At 34.1% G+C, this 22456-nt stretch overlaps 1 protein-coding gene across 4 annotated transcripts in view; it reads left to right on the forward strand.

Annotated features, from left to right (window-relative positions):
* The window catches only part of Hnf4g (hepatocyte nuclear factor 4 gamma), a 132493-nt gene extending 110464 nt beyond the window's left edge, over positions 1-22029 (forward strand). For 3 of the 4 annotated variants that reach the window (XM_074068738.1, XM_074068739.1, XM_074068737.1), the window contains 9 exons: positions 2743-2837; positions 5766-5872; positions 7446-7601; positions 10519-10606; positions 13233-13385; positions 13513-13749; positions 15074-15196; positions 15456-15482; positions 18885-22029. In XM_074068738.1, coding sequence (XP_073924839.1) covers positions 2743-2837; positions 5766-5872; positions 7446-7601; positions 10519-10606; positions 13233-13385; positions 13513-13749; positions 15074-15196; positions 15456-15482; positions 18885-19006 — 1108 coding nt within the window. In that variant the 3' untranslated portion in view covers positions 19007-22029. The remainder of the gene's footprint in view (positions 1-2742; positions 2838-5765; positions 5873-7445; positions 7602-10518; positions 10607-13232; positions 13386-13512; positions 13750-15073; positions 15197-15455; positions 15483-18884) is intronic. The other variant, XM_020152487.2, reaches the window with a different exon arrangement.
* Positions 22030-22456: the final 427 nt, after the last annotated feature.

Here is a 22456-nt window from a genome sequence, read left to right on the forward strand (position 1 = left end):
TTTCTGCCCTTTCTCTGGGGGCAAGCAGGGAAGTTGCTTCCTGAGCAGCTTTTTTTTTTAGAGGTGGAGGCAGGAGGATTACTTGAGCTCAAGTTGCAGACAAAAAAAAAAAAAAAAAGGAATTTATTTCTAAGTGGGTCCAGACCCAATTTCTTTCTTTTTTTTATTCATTTATTCATATATGCATACATTGTTTGGGCCATTTCTCCCCCGCCCCCGCCCCTGTCCCCCATTCCTTCCCTTTCCCTCCCCAATCCCCCTCGCTTCCAGGCAGAACCTGTTCTGCCCTTTTCTCTAATCTTGTTGAAGAGAAGACATAAGCAATAATAAGAAAGACATAGCATTTTTGCTAGTTTACATAAGGATAACTATACAGAGAGATTCCTAGCATTGCTTCCATGCACATGTGTATTACAACCCGAATTGATTCATCTCTACCTGACCTCTTCACTACTTCCCTGTCACCTCCCATATTGACCTCTGTCACTTTAAGGTTTCTGTATTAGTTCCTCTGGAGCGGGGACATCAAACACTTTCAAGTTTTGGGTTTCCTACCTATCCCCATTCCTCCCATATGTGCTATCCCCTTAGTGTGTGACCCAAGTCTAACAACATTCCTGCCTTTGCCCTTGATCTAAAGTCCACATATGAGGGAGAACATACAATTTTTGGTCTTCTGAGCCTGACTAACCTCTGCTGAGCAGCTTTTAGACATTTAATAAGTATCCTAGCAACAGGGACAGTTGTAACTTCTCATACCTTCCCACTATGTATGCTGTTGCCAACATAGCCTTCTTTATGTGCTTTGATATTAAGCAAATGCATGATTTTCCTCTTGGAAAAAGTCATTGTATTGACGCACATTTAGAGGCATAGGTTTTTGGCTGTTGTGTATTTGCTTTTTAGCTCAGGTTTTAAATTCTGTTTCCACTCTAACTCTTCCATCATACTGAAGTTCACTCAGCTTTGCCTCCTAAAGCACTTTAAATGTTATTTCAATACTTCTCACACAATGTTTTTGATAATGGTTATTTGTAAACTTGTATGTGTACTCTATTAGATTATAATTTCCTTGAATGGGGGAAACAGGTAGTATTTGTTTAATCCCTGCATGCTTATTTAATCTTTGTTATTAATTTAATTTATGTTAATGGGATATGCTCTGCCTATGATTTTTGGTCATCTGATCCCTTCTGCGTAGTTTCCTCAGCCTTGCATTCAAATGAACACAGCTTTCCTCACTCTGAAAGTACACCTTGGTTCTAGCTGAACTTGTTTCAAATAGGCTTTACCTCACATTCAGTTTTAAATGGCCACCCATATATTTTAAAGTTTCTTCACTGGTCACAAAATATTTTTTCATTTAATAATCAGCTCAAGTAATCAGGATATATCACCACCTATATACAAGAATTTTGAAGCAATTTCATTGGTTACTGTGTGGCTAATAGGTGCCCTAAATTATAAAGTACATTTATATAAGACCCTTTAAAGCAAGATCTTAAGATACAGTTGTAGATTGATGTTGTTTTACAACCCCAAGTTCTACTGAGAGTGAATGGTGAACCTGGGAATGAGGCTCAAACCTACCTCTAAAACACTACTCTTTCTTTTAAGTATACAATTTAGTTTTTTTTCATATTCAGAGTTGTGCAGCCATCTACAGGCAATTTAGATCATTTTCATCGTCTTGTAAGAACCTTTAGCTGTCACTCCCCAATACCCCCACTTCCTATCCAGTAAGATGGGGCCACTACTGATCTACTTCCTGTTTCTATAGGTTTAGCTCTTCTGGTCATTTCCTATAAATGAAATCATATAATATGTGGCCTTTTGTGCCTAGTCAGACACATGTACAATAGAAGTGCTTCAAATTCATCCATGTTGTACCACATATCAGTGCTTCATTCCTATTTATTGATAGAAAGTAACATTCCATGTGTGGACAAACATTTTATCTGCTCATCACTGCACTTTTCAGCTTTTATGAATAATGCTGCTATGCACATATGTTCTTTTTTCTCCTTAGTATATACCTAGCATGGAGTTGCTGTGTCATGTGTTAGCTCTATGTTTAACTTCTTTAGAACTGCTAAAACTTCCAAAGCAGCAGCACCATTCAATGTTCTAGCCAACAATGTATGAGGGTTCCAATTTTTCCACATATCACCAACACTTTCATTGTTGTTTTTTTCAACTATAGCCATTCTAACAGCCATGAAGTGGCATGTCATTACATAAAAACTACATTCTCAATGCTGTTCTTAGTGACTTCTTAATATATAATTTGATGTTTCCCATAAATTTCAGTTGGGTGTGAGGTCATTTAAAATGAACAGAATAATATTTAAATAGAGAAGAAGCATGAATGGGCAGGAGACTTAAATTTGGTATATTGTCCATCTCACTGAAATCATTTAGCAATAAGTAGCTAAAATTTATATGACAAAGATTTTAAAACTGGGTTTGACTTTCATGACTCATGACAGAAATTATCATCTACACTGGCCAAAAATGAGGTAGTTGTTTGGTTTTATTTTTTTATAAAGACTATGTGAGAGGTGAGGTTTATATTTCTACATACATGTTGATCATAAGACTAGAAATGCCTTAGCTAATTGTTCTTACATACTTTCTATTAAGTCAAATTTGACTATATTTACTTAAAGTCCATTTGTTTATTTGCTTTTTTGATCATTGATAGTTTTGTATAGAATGACTTATCTTTCTTTGATGTTGCAGGTTCAGTCGCCAATGTGTTGTTGACAAGGACAAAAGGAATCAATGTAGATACTGTCGATTAAGAAAATGTTTTAGAGCAGGAATGAAAAAAGAAGGTAATGATAATAACAATAATGATGATAAGAGCTAACATTGTTGATGAAAAATGGTAAGCATGCACATTTTCATTAATCACAATAACGTTTTTACATGTGCTCTGTTGTTCCTCAATATTTTAATGAGGAATCAGTTCAAGAGTTTCTTGAGTTAAAGAATTTAGCTGACAGGTTATTCAGCTAATAAGGGTGGAACCAGTGCTTACCTGGTCTGATTACTGACAGCATTCTCTACCACAATGCTGTCATTGGCAGAAAAATTACTGTCTAAATAACATTCCAATATACTGTTCAAAAGATAAGTGGAAAAATGTACGAGCAAATTGAAATTATAAATGCATTTTAAACATTTTGTTCTTGGTAACAATTAAGTCTCTTTATTAATTTCATAAACATTAACTGAACGTCTGCTTTTCATGCATTCATTCATTTAACAAGTGTTCATTGATCACTGATACCTCCCAAATTGTGTTCTAGGTGATGAGATTTCAGTAGTGAATGTAACGCACACAATATCCCTCCAAAATAAAATTATATTTTATTGGGGAACAGAGACAATGTAGACATGCTATTTTAGTGTATGCTAATTTTGATCATTTTAAATGATCTGATTATATTCTTGCACATTCTGATATAGTTAATTTAGTGGCTAAAGATTTTATTACTATTAGTGGTTTTGCTATTGTCTGTGTCTATCATTTACACAGAAATATTTTGCACAAGAATATCACTTAAAACTTAAAAAAATCAAATTAAAAATTAAGTCACTATACTGTGGAAGTATAAAATATATCAAATGTACCTTGAACATAGCTAATATTTTTGTTTATCACTCAATACGTTAAAATTAAAGAAATTCCATTAGTTTTGTTCAGCTTCTAAGACTTAAAGGAGACAATAAAAAATAAGGTTTACAAAATTAAAGGAGAAACACATTCTCATTTCAAGAATGATGTGTGTAATGTCCTAAAAGCTCTATTGGATAGTTTATAGGAGTAATTACAAACTTTGTCAAATGTCTTCATTCCTGTTTATTTGAACATCAACCTTTAACCCTTACAAAATTGTGAAAAACAGCCCAATCTTATATTTTCTTTATGAGTTTGACAATTTGTGAAATAAAATTATTTTTAAAATAGTGAAATTATATCTACTATAGTTCATGAAATGATGCTTTAATTTTTCCTTTGAGTTTCAAAGTATATTTGGTACACTTATATTTGGTATATTTCTCTTTACAGCCATAGCTTAGTATCAAGATTATATAAATGGAAACATAGAAACATGGATTATTGTCAAAAATGAGAGAAGTGAAAATTTTATAAATGTTTGTAATATCTTTTTAGTATTTTTATGATACTTGATCATATGAATGAAATTTGAAAAAGCAGAAAAAATATCTTAAAATTTATCTCTATATATTCATTTCCAAATGAGTCAGTTTAGGTTTAAATTCAGTAGCAATTTCTGCTGAAAAATGAGTAAGCTATCCATAAGTATGACTTTAAAATAAAATATTAATGATTCACCCCAACTTAAAGATTACTCTCTCTATCTTAAGGGAAAAAAATTCCAATATTTTCTCTCTAAACAGGTGAAGCTGATAATTAATATTTTCAGGTCTGTGTTACAAGACTTTGGCCAAGAAATTGTTTTTCATTTTATTCTATTTTTTTATTGTTGTACTGGGTGGGGGTACGTTGTGGCATTTACAAAGATTCTTACAATGTGTCAAATATATCATACTTGAATTCACCCTCTCTACTGCTCTTCCCCTTCCCCCTCCTTCCTCCCCTGATTCCTGAAACAGTTTCAACAGGTATCATTTTTGCATTTACATACATGTGTGTACATTGTTTGCACAATATTCATCCTCCTACTCCTTTCCCTGCCATCTCCCCCTTCTTACCAGTGCCAACCGCACCCCTCCCTCCCTGGGCAGAATCTGTTCCACCAAAATTGTTCTTTAATAAAACAATAATTACAGCAAAAGTGATGCTTTAATGCCTGATCTTTCCAACAGAACAAATTAGAATATTAACCTAAATAATTTAGGGCTACAGGCCTTGCTTTTCTTTTCTTGGGTTAATGGAAGATAATCTTATTTCCTAAGTGTCGAAATCTAACTTTGACATCTGATTTGTTCTATTCTCTATGAGTAGTATTTATATGAGTATATGAGTTAATACTCCTGTTTACAGATTTTATATTTAAAAATATACTTTTCAATAACAGATTTGGAGATATACATTATTCTTTTTGAAATAAGGAAAGTCTAGCTTTCTCTTAGAGACCTTTTATATGATGTGAGGGACAACTTCACCTTTCCAAAAAACTGATACTTAAACTTCAATCTTCTCAGAAGGTACTTCAGACTGATGTGATGACTTGTTTTAAAATAATGTCTGTAAACTGTCCCAAAGACTGTGTTTCATAAAAGGTCATAACATTGTAATCTTAAAGCCATTTAAAAAAATAAATTTACTTTCTATTTTGGTAATGTTTTATAGAAAAAAAATAGAAATTTCAAAACCTATGACTCATATCTTCTGATAGTAAATACACTCCTATCTTTGACCTGTCTTACATGTGATAATATTTCTCTAGTTACCTTATAGTTTTATTAACTTTAAGAGAATAGAAAATCATCCTCCTAAAACTCCAACTAATTAACCCAACGTGTTTTAAAAAGCATGCTATCACGAAGTCTCAAATAACCACATTTTATGAGCTGTAGGGACAAGTTGGGCTATCACTGCTTTTGAAAGTGGTACAAAATGAGAAGCTCTTCAGTGTTACTTTTCACCACCAAGGTCCTTTACAAAGATCATTTCTTACCTTTTGTACTTTTTAAGAAATCTCCAACTGTATATCCTGGTGTATATTAAAGAGTTCTGAACAATAAATGCTATGGTTTTTCTTCTTCAGCTGTGCAAAATGAACGTGATAGAATAAGCACCAGAAGAAGCACGTATGATGGTAGCAACATCCCGTCCATTAATACGCTGGCCCAAGCTGAAAATCGGTCTCGCCAGGTACCTGTTGCACATACCACCATCCAGCTTTGTTTAATAGAATCCAATGTCTACTTCGACCTAATGCAAAAATAAACCAATTTATTCAAATGTGCTCATTACTAAAGTAAATTGCATCTACACAAGTTCAAAAGTTTACTTTGAAAGTATTAGTGGGACTGTTGACTTAATTTTGACTTTTCTTGGACATGACTTTCTTATTAAATGAAATGAATGTTGGTCTACAATTGCCTGAAAAGTAATATGTTTATAGGCTGGATTAAAAATGCTTCCTGCATGCCACAGTGCTCTGGGGCCAGTATTTTTTTTTTTTATTGGTTGAATCTGTAAACCTCAGTTGCTGCAACTTTTGGGTAGTTTGGTTGAAACATATCATCAGAGTTTCTTTCCTTGAAAATGATTTCTGAATTCAGGAAGCATTCTTGGCACTTGCTTTGGGAATAGATATTTAAATGAAGAGTCAGAATTCAAAAAACACAGGGGAAAGGCAGATTTATTATTTTAAATTTCTAGAATAAGAATAAGCAGGTGTAAGTGTAAAAACAAAGTCATTAGTTCTATGCACAAAAATAAATCATTTAAGTCCAATTAAAAAGATACTTTGAAGCAAATTTATTTTAGTATCATCTGTATTGCAAATATTCATGATGTTTTTCTAATATAAGCAAATTATGAAATAGCTCAGTTGTTCATGAGGACCTACAGTCAGTGAGACTACTTTCATTCTTGATAACCCAAGAGTAATATGACGAGGTTACCATCCCATTATCATCATCATTACTTGAAGATTACTTGATGGTCCAATAAAGCATTTAGAGAATGGCTTAAGAGGAAGCTGGGAGGAAATATCCAGGTACACATAATGACACACAGGCATACATGCATGCACCCATGCTTAAAAATTAAGTTCACAAAAACTTTCATTACACGGTGTTTGATTTTTCAGCAGAAAGGATTGTGAATACCACTTATACTTTTAGGGTTTAAAATTATATACAGCTTTTCAATGTTTATCATTATATGTTAAGATCCTCAACATTGCTGAGACAGGGTCTTTTGTCTTAATCTTATTTTGATATACTTCCATTTATTATAACAACATAAATAGTTCTAGTTTCTTATCTAAATATTTTCTCCTCAGCCTGATAAGTTTAATCCACTGGCTAATTTTTTTCATAAGCATAGACAAATTAAATATGGACTGAATGGAAATATCATTTTTAATTAAACATAAACTCTCAGGGCATATTCCATGTGGATACTACCTATTTTGTCATGTAGTCACTTTGCATTGTGAAACTTCCTAGAATTGTGGTAACTTTTTAGATTTGGCCTTTAAAATAAGATTCTACTCCCATAACATGATGCTATGTACTGAACGTTTTCAATTTTGCTTGTGAACTGATAGGTATTGTATTTTTCAATTTGAAGATGTTTAATGTGTTTGAAGATAATATGATAATGACAGTGCCTGCTTCCATGGTGTTTATTAGCACAGTCATAGGAAAAGAGGGAATGCTGGCCGTCTGTTGTTTTAAATGATAAGTTAATATAATGTTCTGCTTACTGCTAGATCTCAGTGTCAAGCCCTGGGGCAAGCACTGACATAAACGTTAAGAAAATTGCAAGTATTGGTGATGTCTGTGAATCTATGAAGCAGCAGCTCTTAGTCTTGGTGGAATGGGCAAAATATATTCCTGCCTTCTGTGAGTTGCCATTGGATGACCAGGTATAAGTTCAAGAAATTATAACTACTTCAAAATGTATTTTTTAAACTTTTATGTTCTTTCACTTTTGAATACATTCACTATGTTAAGCAAAGTATAAATTATCTTGTAATGGAAAGGATTGGGTTTTCTTATTTTTTTATCTTCTTGTTCTGTCAAGAGGCATAACTATTTGACTTCTATTTAAGGATCTAGCAATCTTATTGATTAGATAAGAGTTGATCAAGACATTGCTCTGCCCTTTCGGAATTTAAAAAGCTTACAAAAGGGAGAAAGGTAAACACCAAATAACTACTACTGTGAGTCAAGGTATTAGAAGAATAAATGTCTTTGAGGTAAACGGTGTGCTGTGTTGTCTTGAGTTTCCTGAAGATTCCTAAAATCCTCAGAAATACTCCTACACAGAAACTAAAGAGGATATGTCTTTATGGTCACATGGTACAATTAACATATATGTTTTGCCTTTCATTCTGTCAATTTCATTCTAGCTCTTATTGTATATAAAAATATAGACATGAAAAAATCTCTGAAAAATTATGAGTAGAATAATTTTGATACAGTCATTTTTCTAACACATGTAAAAATATTTTTCACATGTATACTAAGATTATAATTAATAATTAGGAACTCGTATTTCTTAATTTGTCCATGAAGATGTATTTTAAATTCTTCTTAATAAGGAGTGTATAATTTCTTATAAATGAAAATAATTAAAAAATTTCCACTTCTCTCACGTTAACCAAGATAACTTTTATACCCAGTGTAGAGTTATGTAACCTCTGACAGTGTTCTTTATCATTGACACATAAAAACAAAACAAAAAACAATTAGAGGAAAAGGGCATGACTGTGTAAAAATCAAGGAAGGGCAAAATGTTTATGCAATAAGAGCAAAATTCATCATAGAAACTTAATAGTTATGTTTCTAAGAAAGCATTTCATCTGATGACAGGGAAGAAATACTGTGAAATCTGAAATCATTCTTAAAATGTTTTGTAACTGCCTTCCTGGAATGAGTCACAGTTATTGACATATCATAAAGATAGCTTGGCTCAGAAGGTTATGCCAGAATGAATAATGCTAAATTGCTAAAACCTACCAGTCTCACCCTAAGCAATATAAGTCAGGCTATATTATTTATCAGTTTTATATTTTTATTATCATTATTCTTTAAAAGTTGCTGGCTTATGTATGAAGTTCAAATATTGGGAAACAGAAATCCAGAAACCAGTCCCAAATAGTTTTTGTTTGCTAACTGAGACTTAATATTAACATTATGGTTATTATTAACATTAATAGCCATGGATTGGTTAATGCCTGTTATGGGTTTGGCACTGGGAAATTAGCTTTCAGATACATTATGAGTTACATTGTTTTATTTAATTCTTTCAGAAATTCTGTTGTGTAGGTGTTATCTCCCTACATAAACCCTAAATCAGTTAAATTCATTACATAAATTCATCAAATGAGTATTTATTAGGAGACTATTATTTTTGATTTTAAGAACCGTGGGTATTTTGCCATAAAAGTACAGATTGCCTCACTAGGCTCATAAAGTTTGTAAACTGGTTTGGAGAGAAAGACAATAAAAAATTGTACAAATTATGAGTAAGTTAATTTTAGGTGGAGATACATTCTATAAAATTCTATAAAAGGAATAGGATGAGTTGGAGAATGACTGAGGGTGAGATGGAAAGACATACTTTATAGTGGGGATTAGAGAATATATTTCCCAAGACCTAAATGACGGTCAAGTGCATCAGGATCCAAGGAGAAAATATTCTGAGTATAGAAAGAGCACATTCAAGGGTTCTGAGTCAGGCAGGAATAATGTGAACAAGTGTTGCAAGATAAAGCTAGAAATATGGGGTATAAGAGGCAAAGCATTGACCTTTCCTCACTCTTCCTGCCACCTGGGAAACCATAATTGGAGAGTTTGGACTTCATTCTGAGGATAGTAAGAACCCATTTAGCAGAGAAATGATACTAATTGATTAGTATTTTTGAAATATCAACTTGGAAGCTCTTGTCAAGAAGGATTTAGGATGGAGTAAACAGCAATACCAACTGAGTATGTTGGGATGATTCAGGTAACAAATGATAAGGGTCTGGACCAGTGTGGCAGCAACGGAGATAGAAAGCAGTGAATTAACTTGTCTTATATTTTGATGGGCAGCACTAGGATTTGCTGTAAAGTTAGAGAGGATTCAAAATAGATTCTTGCTTGGATGTCAACAAATACTTTGGTTATGATGCCATTTACTAAAATGATGAAGACATTAGAGAAACATGAAATCTGAAGTGCATCCTCTACTTCCTTGTGGTGATACCAGGCACACAATTGATTGAATGAATAAAGCTCAACTGAGAGTTTACTGCAGCATCAGAGACTCAATTTAGAAAGTAGCAGAACGCAGACTTTTATGTACTTCCCACTTCAAGTCTTTGCTTGCTTTTGTTTATTCTGTGTATTATGTGGAAGAGATTATGTTTTACATAGATTTTTTTCCACAGTCCTCGTAAGCACACTCTGAGGCATTTTTTATCACTACTTCCATTTTACAGATGAAAATAAATAAGTTCTAAACATACTGGCTAATTTATCCAAGGTTAACCAGGGAACAAGTGGTCAAGCTAGGATTTGAACTCTAGTCTGTTTGATTCTGTTTCCCTCCAAAATAGTTAACAGTATTCTTTTTTTGTAATGCTAGAAATTTTGAAAGGGCAAAATCTGTTGACATTCTAAGGTAGAAAACTAGAAGGCTTTTCAATGGCAGATATCTATGAATATTATAGTTTGTTAGAACAAAAGTCACATACCTAAAGAACACTCACTGTTAGTTAGATCAGATTCATATTGTACCATCTGTTGGTTGTTGTATTTTATAATTAATTGTTAAACATGGAATTTTTCATCAAGGTGGCCCTGTTGAGAGCTCACGCAGGAGAACACTTGCTGCTTGGAGCTACAAAGAGATCCATGATGTATAAAGATATTTTGCTTTTGGGTAAGCTGGTTTTTTTCATTTGAAGAAATTATGCATATTTATTCTTATAATAATATGAGGAGCTGTCTGTTTGTATCGAGCCTTCACAGAAACTGTCAAATGGTACCCCTGCTTCACAGATTGGATGGAATTGATTGCATCCTTCAGTGACCGCTGTATTCCTTTGCTTTGATTGCATGTACATTTACAGTGCTGTTGAGGTGAATGAGGAACATTCCGATTTAAAAGTGAAAAAGAGATGTCGCTCAAATACGATGCTGAGATATGTTAAAATCAAATTGAGACAGAATCGGTGACCACCCACGGAGTCCCAGTGTGTCTTCACACTCCCTCATGTTACTTTTTGTTTTTGTTTTTTTTTTTTGCTTTTGAAGGGAATCTTTATTTTATTTTTTTTCTTTTATTCATATGTGCATACAATGTTTGGGTCATTTCTTCCCCCTTCCCCCACCCCTTCCCTTCCTCTCCCAACCCCTCACTACATTTTTTAAGGAAATGTTTATTCCCCTATGATTTTATTGCCTGTAATGTAACATGAAATATAATCATGGGAAAAATTTAGTGGTAATGTCTAAAGAATTCTGACAGAAGTGCTAAAAGAAACAAAAGTGGGATGGCAGATGAGGAGGGGGAAAAGACACAAAGGAAAAGCTTTGGTTTTCATTAGCTAATTGTTCCAGTATCAACTTTATTAATTCAAAAGTTAGGTTTGGAGTTTTGAGATCCTTTTAATGCTAATTTGCTTTACCTCTGTCTTACTTATGCAAAAATAAATGACTGAATTATTTTATCTATTTATTCATTTAATTTACTTATTTATTTTTTTTGGAGGAATGGGGTTTGAACTCGGGGCTTCCTGAATGCAAAGCAGACACTTTACACTTAAACCATACCTCCAGCCCATTTTGATCTGGTTATTTTGGAGAGGGGGACTTGTGAACTATTTGCCTGGGCTGGCTTTGAATCATGATCCTCCAAATCTCAGTCTCTCGAGTAGCTAGGATTGTAGGTGTGAACCACACTGGTGCTTGACTTATTTTATTTTATTTTTTGTGGTTGATATTTTGACCCCAAATATAAATGAATGGACACAATGTAACATTAACTAGTATTTATTAAGGGCTGACTTGTAAGTGCTCTGCTGTAAGTACATGGCCTGTACACACACACACACACACACACACACACATACACACTCTCAATTAATCATTGAAATAAGCACTATCCTGTTCAGTTTATTCTACAGGTGAGGAAATGGAGGAAGAGAAAGTTTACCTCAGGTCACACTGCTAGAGAAGAGATGGCTAGAATTCTCAACTTGTAATGGGACTGCAGAGACTATGCTCTGAATCTCTATTAAATATTTCTTTTGAATTCCTAATAAACACCTCAAATACTGTTCTAACTATGTATCTGGATGTCTTACACCCTAGCAAACAACGTGTTTTCTCTGTCATTCTTAAGTATTTTACCCTGAAAAATCAAGTAATTTTATAAGCAAAAGAGAGCCTCAAAAACAAGTTAGCTTGAATATAGTATATCACATTGTATACTTTAAATAGGTACTATAGTTTTATGTTTCATACCTTAATAAAGCTGGGGAGGAATGTTTATTTTTGGACATATTGTTACCCTGAAGATTTTATGTTAGTTAACTTTCCCTGACTGTGACAAAATTACTGAGATAACCAACTTAAAAGGATGAAAGGCTTATTTTGGCTCATAGCTTCAGTCTTGTTTGGTTGGCCCTCTTGCCTTGGGCCTGGGACAGTACAGTACATTGTCCTATCATCTCCCAGCGGGGCCATGAGCAGAGGCCAAGTCTTCAACACACAGGGGTCATTCAAGATTCAAACTATAATAATTGTCTTTGCCCATAGTGGGAGAGTCAGAATATTCTACTTTTTTTTTTTTATAAAAACAGAAAATAGCAATTTAGCTTTACTTTAGATGCTGTCATAAATATTTATCATATTAGAGCCAGAGAATGTCTAAGTTAGGAAGATTCTAAGGGAGTAGGTGATCCCACTCCTCTGTCTAAATTGTAAACTGCCTTGGGTTTAACCCCATAAAGTAACAAATAACCTCCATTTACAGCAAATCCAGGAAGAGGGAATATATTATCCAGGAAGCCACCCATGAGAATACATGTGCTAGTTTTCCTCCTGTAACTTAGACTTGTTAAAATTGTCTCAGTAGTGCTTACTCCATAGGCCTGGGGCACCAGAGGAGTGCTGTTTTTAATTCACTGTAAGCAGGAACATTCCTTTAGGATTTGTGTTATGCTTATTAATGAGTAAGACACTAATAGGTGACTGACAATAAGGAAAGCAAGTCATATTTTGATTCTCCCTTGTCAATTATTAGCTTGTTATTAGTCTGCACATTTTTGTTATCACCAGTAACCTAGTGATAACGTTATATGCATGTGATCACATCATCACTTTTATTGATTCTTTAAATACTCTTAAGTTTTTCTAACATTGCTAACTTCACACTACTGAGGGATGAAAAATTTACATAATCCTTTCAAGAGTAAAGAGCAGACTATTTTAAACATGGCTTATAAAAGTTCAAACAATGTCTGACAATTTAGCAGAGGAAATAATTTTCGTTTTTTGCGTAGGAAACAACTACGTGATTCACCGTAACAGCTGCGAAGTTGAGATCAGCCGTGTGGCCAATCGGGTTCTAGATGAGCTGGTTCGACCTTTTCAGGAAATCCAGATTGATGACAATGAATACGCTTGTTTGAAGGCAATTGTATTTTTTGACCCAGGTTTGTTTACAAAAGTCCCATTAAAAATAATATAATGAAAATTAAATCACTTTTTCATATTAGAATATTTAGTCTCACACTCTAGTTAGGTTAAGTCTTCTGATTGCCTTTTATCTTCCTTCATTAGATGCTAAAGGCCTAAGTGACCCAGTAAAGATTAAGAACATGAGATTCCAAGTGCAGATCAGCTTGGAGGACTACATCAACGATCGGCAGTACGACTCCCGAGGAAGGTTTGGGGAGCTTCTGCTTCTTCTGCCTACGCTGCAGAGCATCACCTGGCAAATGATCGAGCAAATACAGTTCGTTAAACTTTTCGGCATGGTCAAAATTGACAACCTACTTCAGGAAATGTTACTGGGTGGTAAGTACACTTAAGAATTTCTCTTCTATTAATAAGCATTGTTCAAAGTACATTAGATAATGCAGAGAAACTAAAGCAGATACCTTAAAGCAACTGAAGCCAATAGGAAAAGGGGAACAGGTACTAGAGAAAAGGTTAGATGAAAAAGAATTAACCTAGAAGGTAACACCCACGCACAGGAAATCAATGTGAGTCAATGCCCTGTATAGCTATCCTTATCTCAACCAGCAAAAACCCTTGTTCCTTCCTATTATTGCTTATACTCTCTCCAACAAAATTAGAAATAAGGGCAAAATAGTTTCTGCTGGGTATTGGGGGGGGGGAGGGAGGGGGCGGAGTGGGTGGTAAGGGAAGGGGTAGGGGCAGGGGGGAGAAATGAACCAAGCCTTGTATGCACATATGAATAATAAAAGAAAAATGAAAAAAAAAAGAAAAAAAAAAAAAGTACATTAGAACAAGTTTCTTTCATCTTTGAAGCTGCCATGTGTTGCACTTGTTTTTTCTTCAACCATGACATAACAAATTCAACTTGTTATGTTTAGACTGTCTATAAAACCCTTTGGAGGAGGATGGAGGGACAGAAATTCGTGAACAGATTTAAATCCCAGTTTTTACCATCATTCCTTCATACAGTCTCCTTGACTTCAATTTTCAGATCCTTCCATAACTGGTAAATAGAAATGTATTTCCTGCTTTTAGGGGCCTGCTCTCCTTAAAATTTCAAGAATATAGGAATTGCAGCCTAGCCTATATATAAAATAAATGGCTGAAAAATGAACATTTTGCTCCAGAAGGAATTAATTAGTGCAAAATCATAGAAGAGGGAAGTGAGACTTCAGTGTCACAATACATGTCAGGAATAAGTAAAGAAATCATTTGTGTTTTGTTCTGATTTAGATTAAATTTCCTTGTAAAATCACTGTGTTTATTTTTAGCTTTTTGTTGCTTAATGTCTTCCTAATGATATCTTTCTGAAATAAAGGTTGTTCATGCTATTAGGTGATTCCAAATACTATAAACTTGAGGTAAGTAATTCTTGGAATTGTCTTAAAAACAGGCAGCAAACCTAATGATTCCAGGAAATGGCACACAAGGTACATTATTAATGTACAGCATTATGATACAACATTAATCTAGCCAGTGTATAGTAAAAGCTGACATTGTCCTTAATATGGCAGTAGTTCTATCAATTTGTTTTTGAATTCTCAGAAAGCACTCTGCAAAAATAGCCATATTTAAGTTGTCAGTCAAAACATCCATGCCACAATAAACTTGCCATTCCTGATAAATATCACTAATGTAAGCATCTCTGTATCTTCTATAGGTGCTTCCAATGAGGCCAGCCATCTCCATCATCCAATGCACCCACATTTATCTCAAGATCCACTAACTGGACAAACTATACTTTTAGGTCCCATGTCAACACTGGTGCATACAGACCAGATCTGTAAGTATTTGTATGTGTGTGTATGGGGGGGGAAGGTACTTTTCTAATGTAACATTTCTTAATCTGAGTTATTTGAGAAAAAATAGAATTTGGGAGAGGGATCTACTAGAACCCAGAAATTGCAAAACTTGGGTAGAAATTTCCTCTCCAGGACTCAACTATGGGAGATGGTAATATTCAGCTAGATACTTATTCTTCTTAAGAGTGAGTTTGCTTTGTAAACTGAACATGTGAAAATTTAAATATTTCTATTTCACAGATTTGGGGAGCACAAAAAAACATACAGGTATGTTTTGCATGGTGGTGTCTGACTTAAAAATGACTATACTAGCTGAAACCGTGCAAAGGAATTCTAGTAATCAATTAGAAAATTATGGTTGACCTTTAAAAATGTTGAGACATTAAGAACTCTCTTAACTACAGATATAAACATGTAGAGAAATTGGGAAGAGAAGGGTAATACTGATACTTATTTAGTTCACTTTAAGTTGAAACATTAGAGAGAGACATTGGGAATTATAGCATTTTAGTTTTGTGCTAAGAAAATTGTGAAGTAGTTTGAATAGTACTTGCTGACTTCTGTTAAAACTTATAGTTAGGAGTGACCATCTTTTTTCTAGGCCCTGAGGAATTTTATCCCTTTGGAAGTTTGGATCAGCTTCCAACATTTTATCCTTTGCATGCTCAATGTCCTCAAATATCTCTGAGAATTTGTTTAATGTGAAGTTTTTTTTGCTGATTTCACTTCCTCTGGGACATCTTTGTCTTTTTTATCACATCCAAACTCCTGACTTATGTGGCAAGTTTTTCTTGACTAAGTTCTTAGGTGCATATTTAGACTGAAACATGGCAGCATCAACATCCCCATGTTCAGCTGCTTCTTCCATGAGTCCGTTAATGTTCAATTAGAATTTCTCTTCCAGCATTATTTCATTTTATTTCTTTGCTGCACTTTTATCTCTATTGGTCAGTTCTCTTCAATTATCCATTATTTGTAGAATGTTACATGAATTCATCACTGGGAGAGAAGGAATATCACAAATACTTTGCCATCAGTTCATGAACTGAATAAAAGATGTTCAGTGACTAATCACTGACAGATCAAAAGATAGGGCATGATCAGTAACCAATCATGGATAGACAGAAAGATGGGATGTGATCAGTGACCAACCACAGACAGGCAGAAAGATGTCACATGATCACAAAATCTGTCTCTTAGGAAGATGTTTGTAGACTGAAAAGTTGGTAGTAAAATTTTACTTATGCAGTAACTCACAGTTAATTGTGAGTTATACTGTGGTAACTAAAATTTAAACCATGTTATTGCAAGAGTGGTGCAAGAAACTGAGCCTGCATATCAGAATTGAGCAAAGTATGACTGTTTATGAATATTCTGTGGAACTCAAACGACAATAAGTATCAGAGTTTTTTAGCAAATAAGTTAACTAGACATTACTGTGAATTTAATGCAGGTTCTATTTTTCTAAGCTACTTTGGGAATAAAACTTTATTTGACCAAATACCTTGAATTGATAACTAATTATGTGTTGGTTTTTTGTTCTGTGAAAAAAATTACCTGGAAAAAACAATTCAGAAGAGGGAAAGGTTTATTTTGGCTCACAGTTTCAGTGGTTTCTGTCAGTAGTCACTTGGTTCCAGCACTGTGGGCCTGTGTGGAGGGGGCAGTAGAGCACTGCTGCCCACTTTATGACATCCAGGAACATGATAACCCACTTCCTCCAGCTAGGCCCCACCACCTAAAGTTCTTACCACCTCCCCAAATAGTACCAGCAGCTAGGGGACAAGCCTTCAACTCATAAGTCTATGAGGGGTACTTCATATTCAAACCATAACAAATTATTTCAGAATTTGTACTAATTAATCCTAAATTTACCTTTGATCTCTTGCCTCTGAATACCATACCAGCTAACTTGCTCAGATGACTTGAATTACTGTGATATAACTAATTATGCATACAAGCATTGCTTCTGAATTTATAAATGTCTTTAATAACTAGTTACAAGGTTGTACCTAAATATACCATGTAATTGAATGCTAATTTCAGAAATAGTACCTGACTTCTAGCTAGTGGTGAGGAAATTAGAGGCTATAGAACTGCATGTTACTGTGTCGCCCTTTAGAAACAAGCACTGGTAAATTGTGTCTGAAACACAAAATTTCTTGAGTATATGAGAAAAATGAAATTGTTAGGAAAAATTTCAAATTCTGGAAATAATATGTCATGCTGACTCACATTAATTTGTGACTGTCCTTTCAAATTAATGTTACTTAATAAAATAATTAAAAGCAGAGAAAGAAAGAGAAAATGTCAGAAAGTGACAGAGATCAGTTTTAGAGATCAATGGTTCATGAACTGACAAAGTAAAAGACATCAACTGGGAAGACAGCCTGACAAGTCTACTGACAGTAGAATCTTTTACCTTTTAAATGCTACTGTTGTAGTATTTAAGAAAGATATTTGTTCACCCTAATATAGTAAAAATTGCATCATCTCATTTCTCATTTTTTCCTTTTCAACATTTATGAGAATCACATGTAAAAGAAAACTGTGCCTACTTGAAAAGTTTATATTATAACCTAAGCAAGATATTAAACTCATTCAACAAAACCTTAAGTTTATACATACGTCCTTGATCTTAGAGGACGTCATTACAATCAAAATCCATTCCAAATTTCCAGAAATAATTTGGAAAGCAAAATTAGATATTCTTTTGTTAATTTTACTGCATTTAAAAATGTTATTTCCAAGTAGTAACAATCCATACTTAACAATAATATAAAGTTAATATATTAATGAGAGTGTTCTTGTTTTTGCAAGAGTTTTAAAAACTGAGAAAAATATCTATAAAATACAAGTGCCAGAGCCTGATCAAACATTTTCTGTTTTTGTTAAGTATTGGAAATAATAAGTGTGAGTACTAAAATGTTTCAAAGTTTTTTAAATGATAGAATAGCTCCTAGATTATTTTATAATATGGTAAAAGTTGACAATGGGAAGAAATACTTTCCTAGACAATGAAGTATTCAAACTATAATTTTTTATGTTCAATTCAATTTTTTATATTCAATTACTTTCTATTCAATTACTCAGGCTTGCTCTTTCCATTGAAGGGGAAGGGACAGGTCAGCTCAATTGTAATAGAATAATTGTGAAGCAACAAAGCCACTGTGTTTCAGATGCTTCTGACTAATGCTTAGATTTCAAACCACTTATAAAGTATCTTCAATTTTGTATGGCATCTAATATGTCTAAATTAGTGAATTTAAGCCAAATATATTTTAATTTTATGTGCATTTTGATTGTAAACATTATGAAAATTATTTTCTACTATTAAAAAAACTAGCATTCTACTAACTTCTTTCTTTCACTAACTTCTTTCTGCTGGGTTTGTAGGAGAGTGAAATGCCCATAAATGCTATTAAGAAGGCAGAAAACACCTTTAGCATGATTGATTACTGCTTAATGCTAATGAGGGATGTAGGGAGAGAGTGCCTCTCCATTAGTATGTCAATGGGCTGATAATGCATTAGACAAATCAATATTTTACATATGATCTTTTAAAAAACATTTACAAATATAATAATGCATATTAGCCTTGTGTAGGGTTTAATGGAGTGAGCCAAGTTGGCTGCTACCATCACATACAATTCTCTGATTCTTTTTCAGCAACTCCTGAAACCCCATTGCCTTCCCCACCACAAGGCTCTGGACAAGAGCAGTACAAAATCACTGCAAACCAAGCTTCAGTCATTTCACACCAACCCCTCTCCAAACAGAAGCAATTGTGAGAAAATGTTTACTTCTGAATGGCACTGCAGAAATGTGAAAAGCTGTTGGTCTTGAAATATCTCAGGATAGTACTTTTGGCACACTCAGCCAAGGCTCCTTCATGGTGCTGTTTTAAGATGGTTTCTTATTTTCCTGTTTGTATAACTCATTTTGTTTATTCTTGCTTTGGTGTAAAACTTTCACATGAAAACAATGTATATCTGAGTTTGAAATTGTTTGTATTGCGTGTCGTCCTACCCGTCCCCACACTGTGCTGGAACCAGTCGAATCTTATGTACTACTTTCATTTGTTTTCATATTATTAATTTAAATCTGTAAATAATTGCTTTATTGTAATGTGATGCAGAACTAAGTGTTCTTTTTGGCTAAGAATAGTCAATCATAAATGCTAGGTTAATATAAAATGAACCAGGTTTTTTTAATATATAAATTATAAACTTGCAGATTAGGAAAAGAAAGCAGTGGCTGTACAACAGAGTGGAGTGTTCTTTTGAAGAAGAATCACTCGAGGACATTCTGTGGTTAAGAAGAATCTCTTCAGTGCACAGTTAAATGTGACTATTTTAAATTCAGAAGGTTATTATAAGCCATTCTAAGGCTGACTGGATACTCTTGGAAATTTGATCGTATTTGAAGATGTATGCTAAGATAAATCATGTTAATTTTATCAGTTAGGATGCAAGCTAAACTAACAAAGAAATCCTAAAACTGTGGCCTGACCAAGAGAGACACTTATTTCTCTCACCTAAAACAATCTAGAAAGTCATTCATTGACAGAAATTAGCATTTCCACATCCAGCTCTCAGGGAGGCCAAGACAGCACCTGTAGGTGGGAAGCCTGTGCCAGCTACAGCTGTACAACTCTGAAAGAACCCATACTGGGAGACAAATTAGCTGTCTACCACACATGCGCCTCATTTAATCCTCACAACAACCCTGTAAGAGAGGTAGAACATAAGCAAAATTCATAACCCTGTAGAGTAAGAGAAGTCAAGTCAAGTCTGCTTGACTTTAATGAGCATGCAAAGAAGAATGTGAACTTCTTAGTGTATGGTTTCTGCTTGTTTTTTGTTTTCTTTATGGTACTGAGGTTAAACTCCGGCCTTGCACTTGCTAAGCAGGTGCTGTACCACTTGAGCCATGCTCACACCCAGCTCATTTTGCATTGATTATTTTTGAGGTAGGGTCTCACTTCATGCCCTGGCCAGCCTGGATCAGTCCTTGTGTTTGTGCTTCCCCATATATCTGGGATGACAGGTATGTATCACCATGCTCAATCATTGATTAAGATAGGGTTTCATGAACATTTTACTGGTGCTGGCCTTGAACTGCAGTTCTCCTGATCTCCACCTCCCAAGTAGCCAGGATTACAGGCTTGAGCCCACCATACCTGGCACACAGTTTGATTTCTAAGTATGTGCCATTGACTAATGAATGGCTATCATCTATCAATTCATGTATAATATACATCTACATGTAAGTGATGAGTAAAAATATTGCAGTGTGAATAAGAAGCCACTTCAGTAATTTTAAAGAATCTTCTTCTGAAAAGTATTAAAGAAAAGTAAGAGTACAACTAGATTTTAAAGAAAAAAAAAGCCACTTCAAATTACTGACTTGCAGATTTTCAAAAATTCAGAAACCTACAAATATATTGTCTATCTTGTTCTAGACTAAGGAGTACAGCTCACTGTAGTCCTGAGCTGCCTGATATCTCTCACAGCTGGAGTTTATTTTAAAAAGAGTTAATCATAGGGTGGCTGCTTCATGAAACAGTCTCCCCCACCTGTCTCTCTTTCTCTCCTTGCTGAAGCCAAAATTGGTTGACTAATTATCAATGATACATAAAAAGAAAAAAATCAGTATCAAGCTGTAAGACATTGAATTAATAGGCCCTTCAAAATTTCTGAGGTTATTATTTATAACTTCTACCTACCCTACAAATAAAAAAGTTATGTTAATGTGAAATAATGTATTGCCTCATAAAGTGAAATTGACCCTTAGTGTGACAAAAATGACATGCACAAGCTGTCAGTGACTTAATAAGATCAATAATATTTCTTCAAGTGCTGCTATCCTTGTGAAACTATAAAATATATTGAGGGGAGAAGGGAAGAGAAAGATACAGGGAGAGAGAGAGAGGAAGGTTTTAAAACTCTTACTCTTTGAAAATACTCTAGTATCTATTTTATGAACTAGGCTGGTTTTTGTTTTTTATAAATACAGATATCCTCTGAATGTTTTTGTTTACTTTTTTAGGTTGTTCTCATAGAGATATTTTTTAAAAATAGTCCATCCAGGCTACTATAATAAAATAGAATAAACTGGGCTGCTTCTGAGCAACAGGAATTTATTTCTTATAGTTCTCCACATTGAGAAGCTGAAGACCAAGGCTCTGGCAGCTCCTATCTGGTTCGTGGACGGCACCTTCAGGCTGTGTGCTCTCACATGAAGGGGCAAGGCAGCTCTGACACCTCTGTCATAAGGTGCTTACTGTTCTTACCCATGAAGATCTCATCCTCATGACCTAGCCACCTCTGTGTTCCCACCTCCTAGTACCATCACCTTGGGGACTAGTTTTCAACATGTGAATCTGAGTTTGGAGGACACAGACATTCAGGCCTTAACAAATACCTTTAAAATTCAGAATGTAAAACTTATTTTTTGTGACTAACTTAACAATAAAAAACTATGGTCAGGGAATTTATAGTATAATATTTTTATATACTGAACTGCCAAAAATGCTGGACACAAAAGAAGGGATTTTTTTTAGAATATTTTCAAAACACTGTTGAGGAATGTTATTGCTTTTACATAATGCACAATTTTTCAGGTAATAGAAATGAATAATTTATTGTGAAATAGCAATTTTATAAATGTAAAATTATTTTTTATAAATTTCATTGCTGTGAATCAAAAATTAGTAGATTTTTTTAATGTTAAATTATAGTGAGATTAAAATATTTCTAAATGATAATGACTTGTTTTACTGAACTTTCTAAATAAAAGCTGAGAAAACTAACTTAATGGGGTGCTTCATTAGAACTCAAAAATTATTTTATTATTTAGACACACTGATAATATCTTTTATATAGTCATTTAACTAAATTGACTTTGAATGTAACACTGCCCTTTGAAATAGTTTCATTTTGGTAGTACTGGGGATTGAACTCAGGGCCTCGTGCTTGCTAGACAGATGCTCTACCACTTGAACCACTCCACCAGCAACACTGTGCATTGGGGGCATAATAAAATTAGTTAGTAGTATCCTCTACTCATATTTGGAGCTTCTCTATAAAATCTCTAAGTTAGGAGGACCAGTAAATCCTTTTCATTAGAACATATTAATTATACAGAATAATGAGATTTATTGTGATATTTTCATACATGCATGTCATATACTTTGATCATCTCCATCCTTACCCTGCAGTTCCTTGTTCCTTCCTCTT

The sequence above is a fragment of the Castor canadensis genome, chromosome 3 (assembly GCF_047511655.1).
Source record: "Castor canadensis chromosome 3, mCasCan1.hap1v2, whole genome shotgun sequence".
NCBI lineage: Eukaryota > Metazoa > Chordata > Mammalia > Rodentia > Castoridae > Castor > Castor canadensis.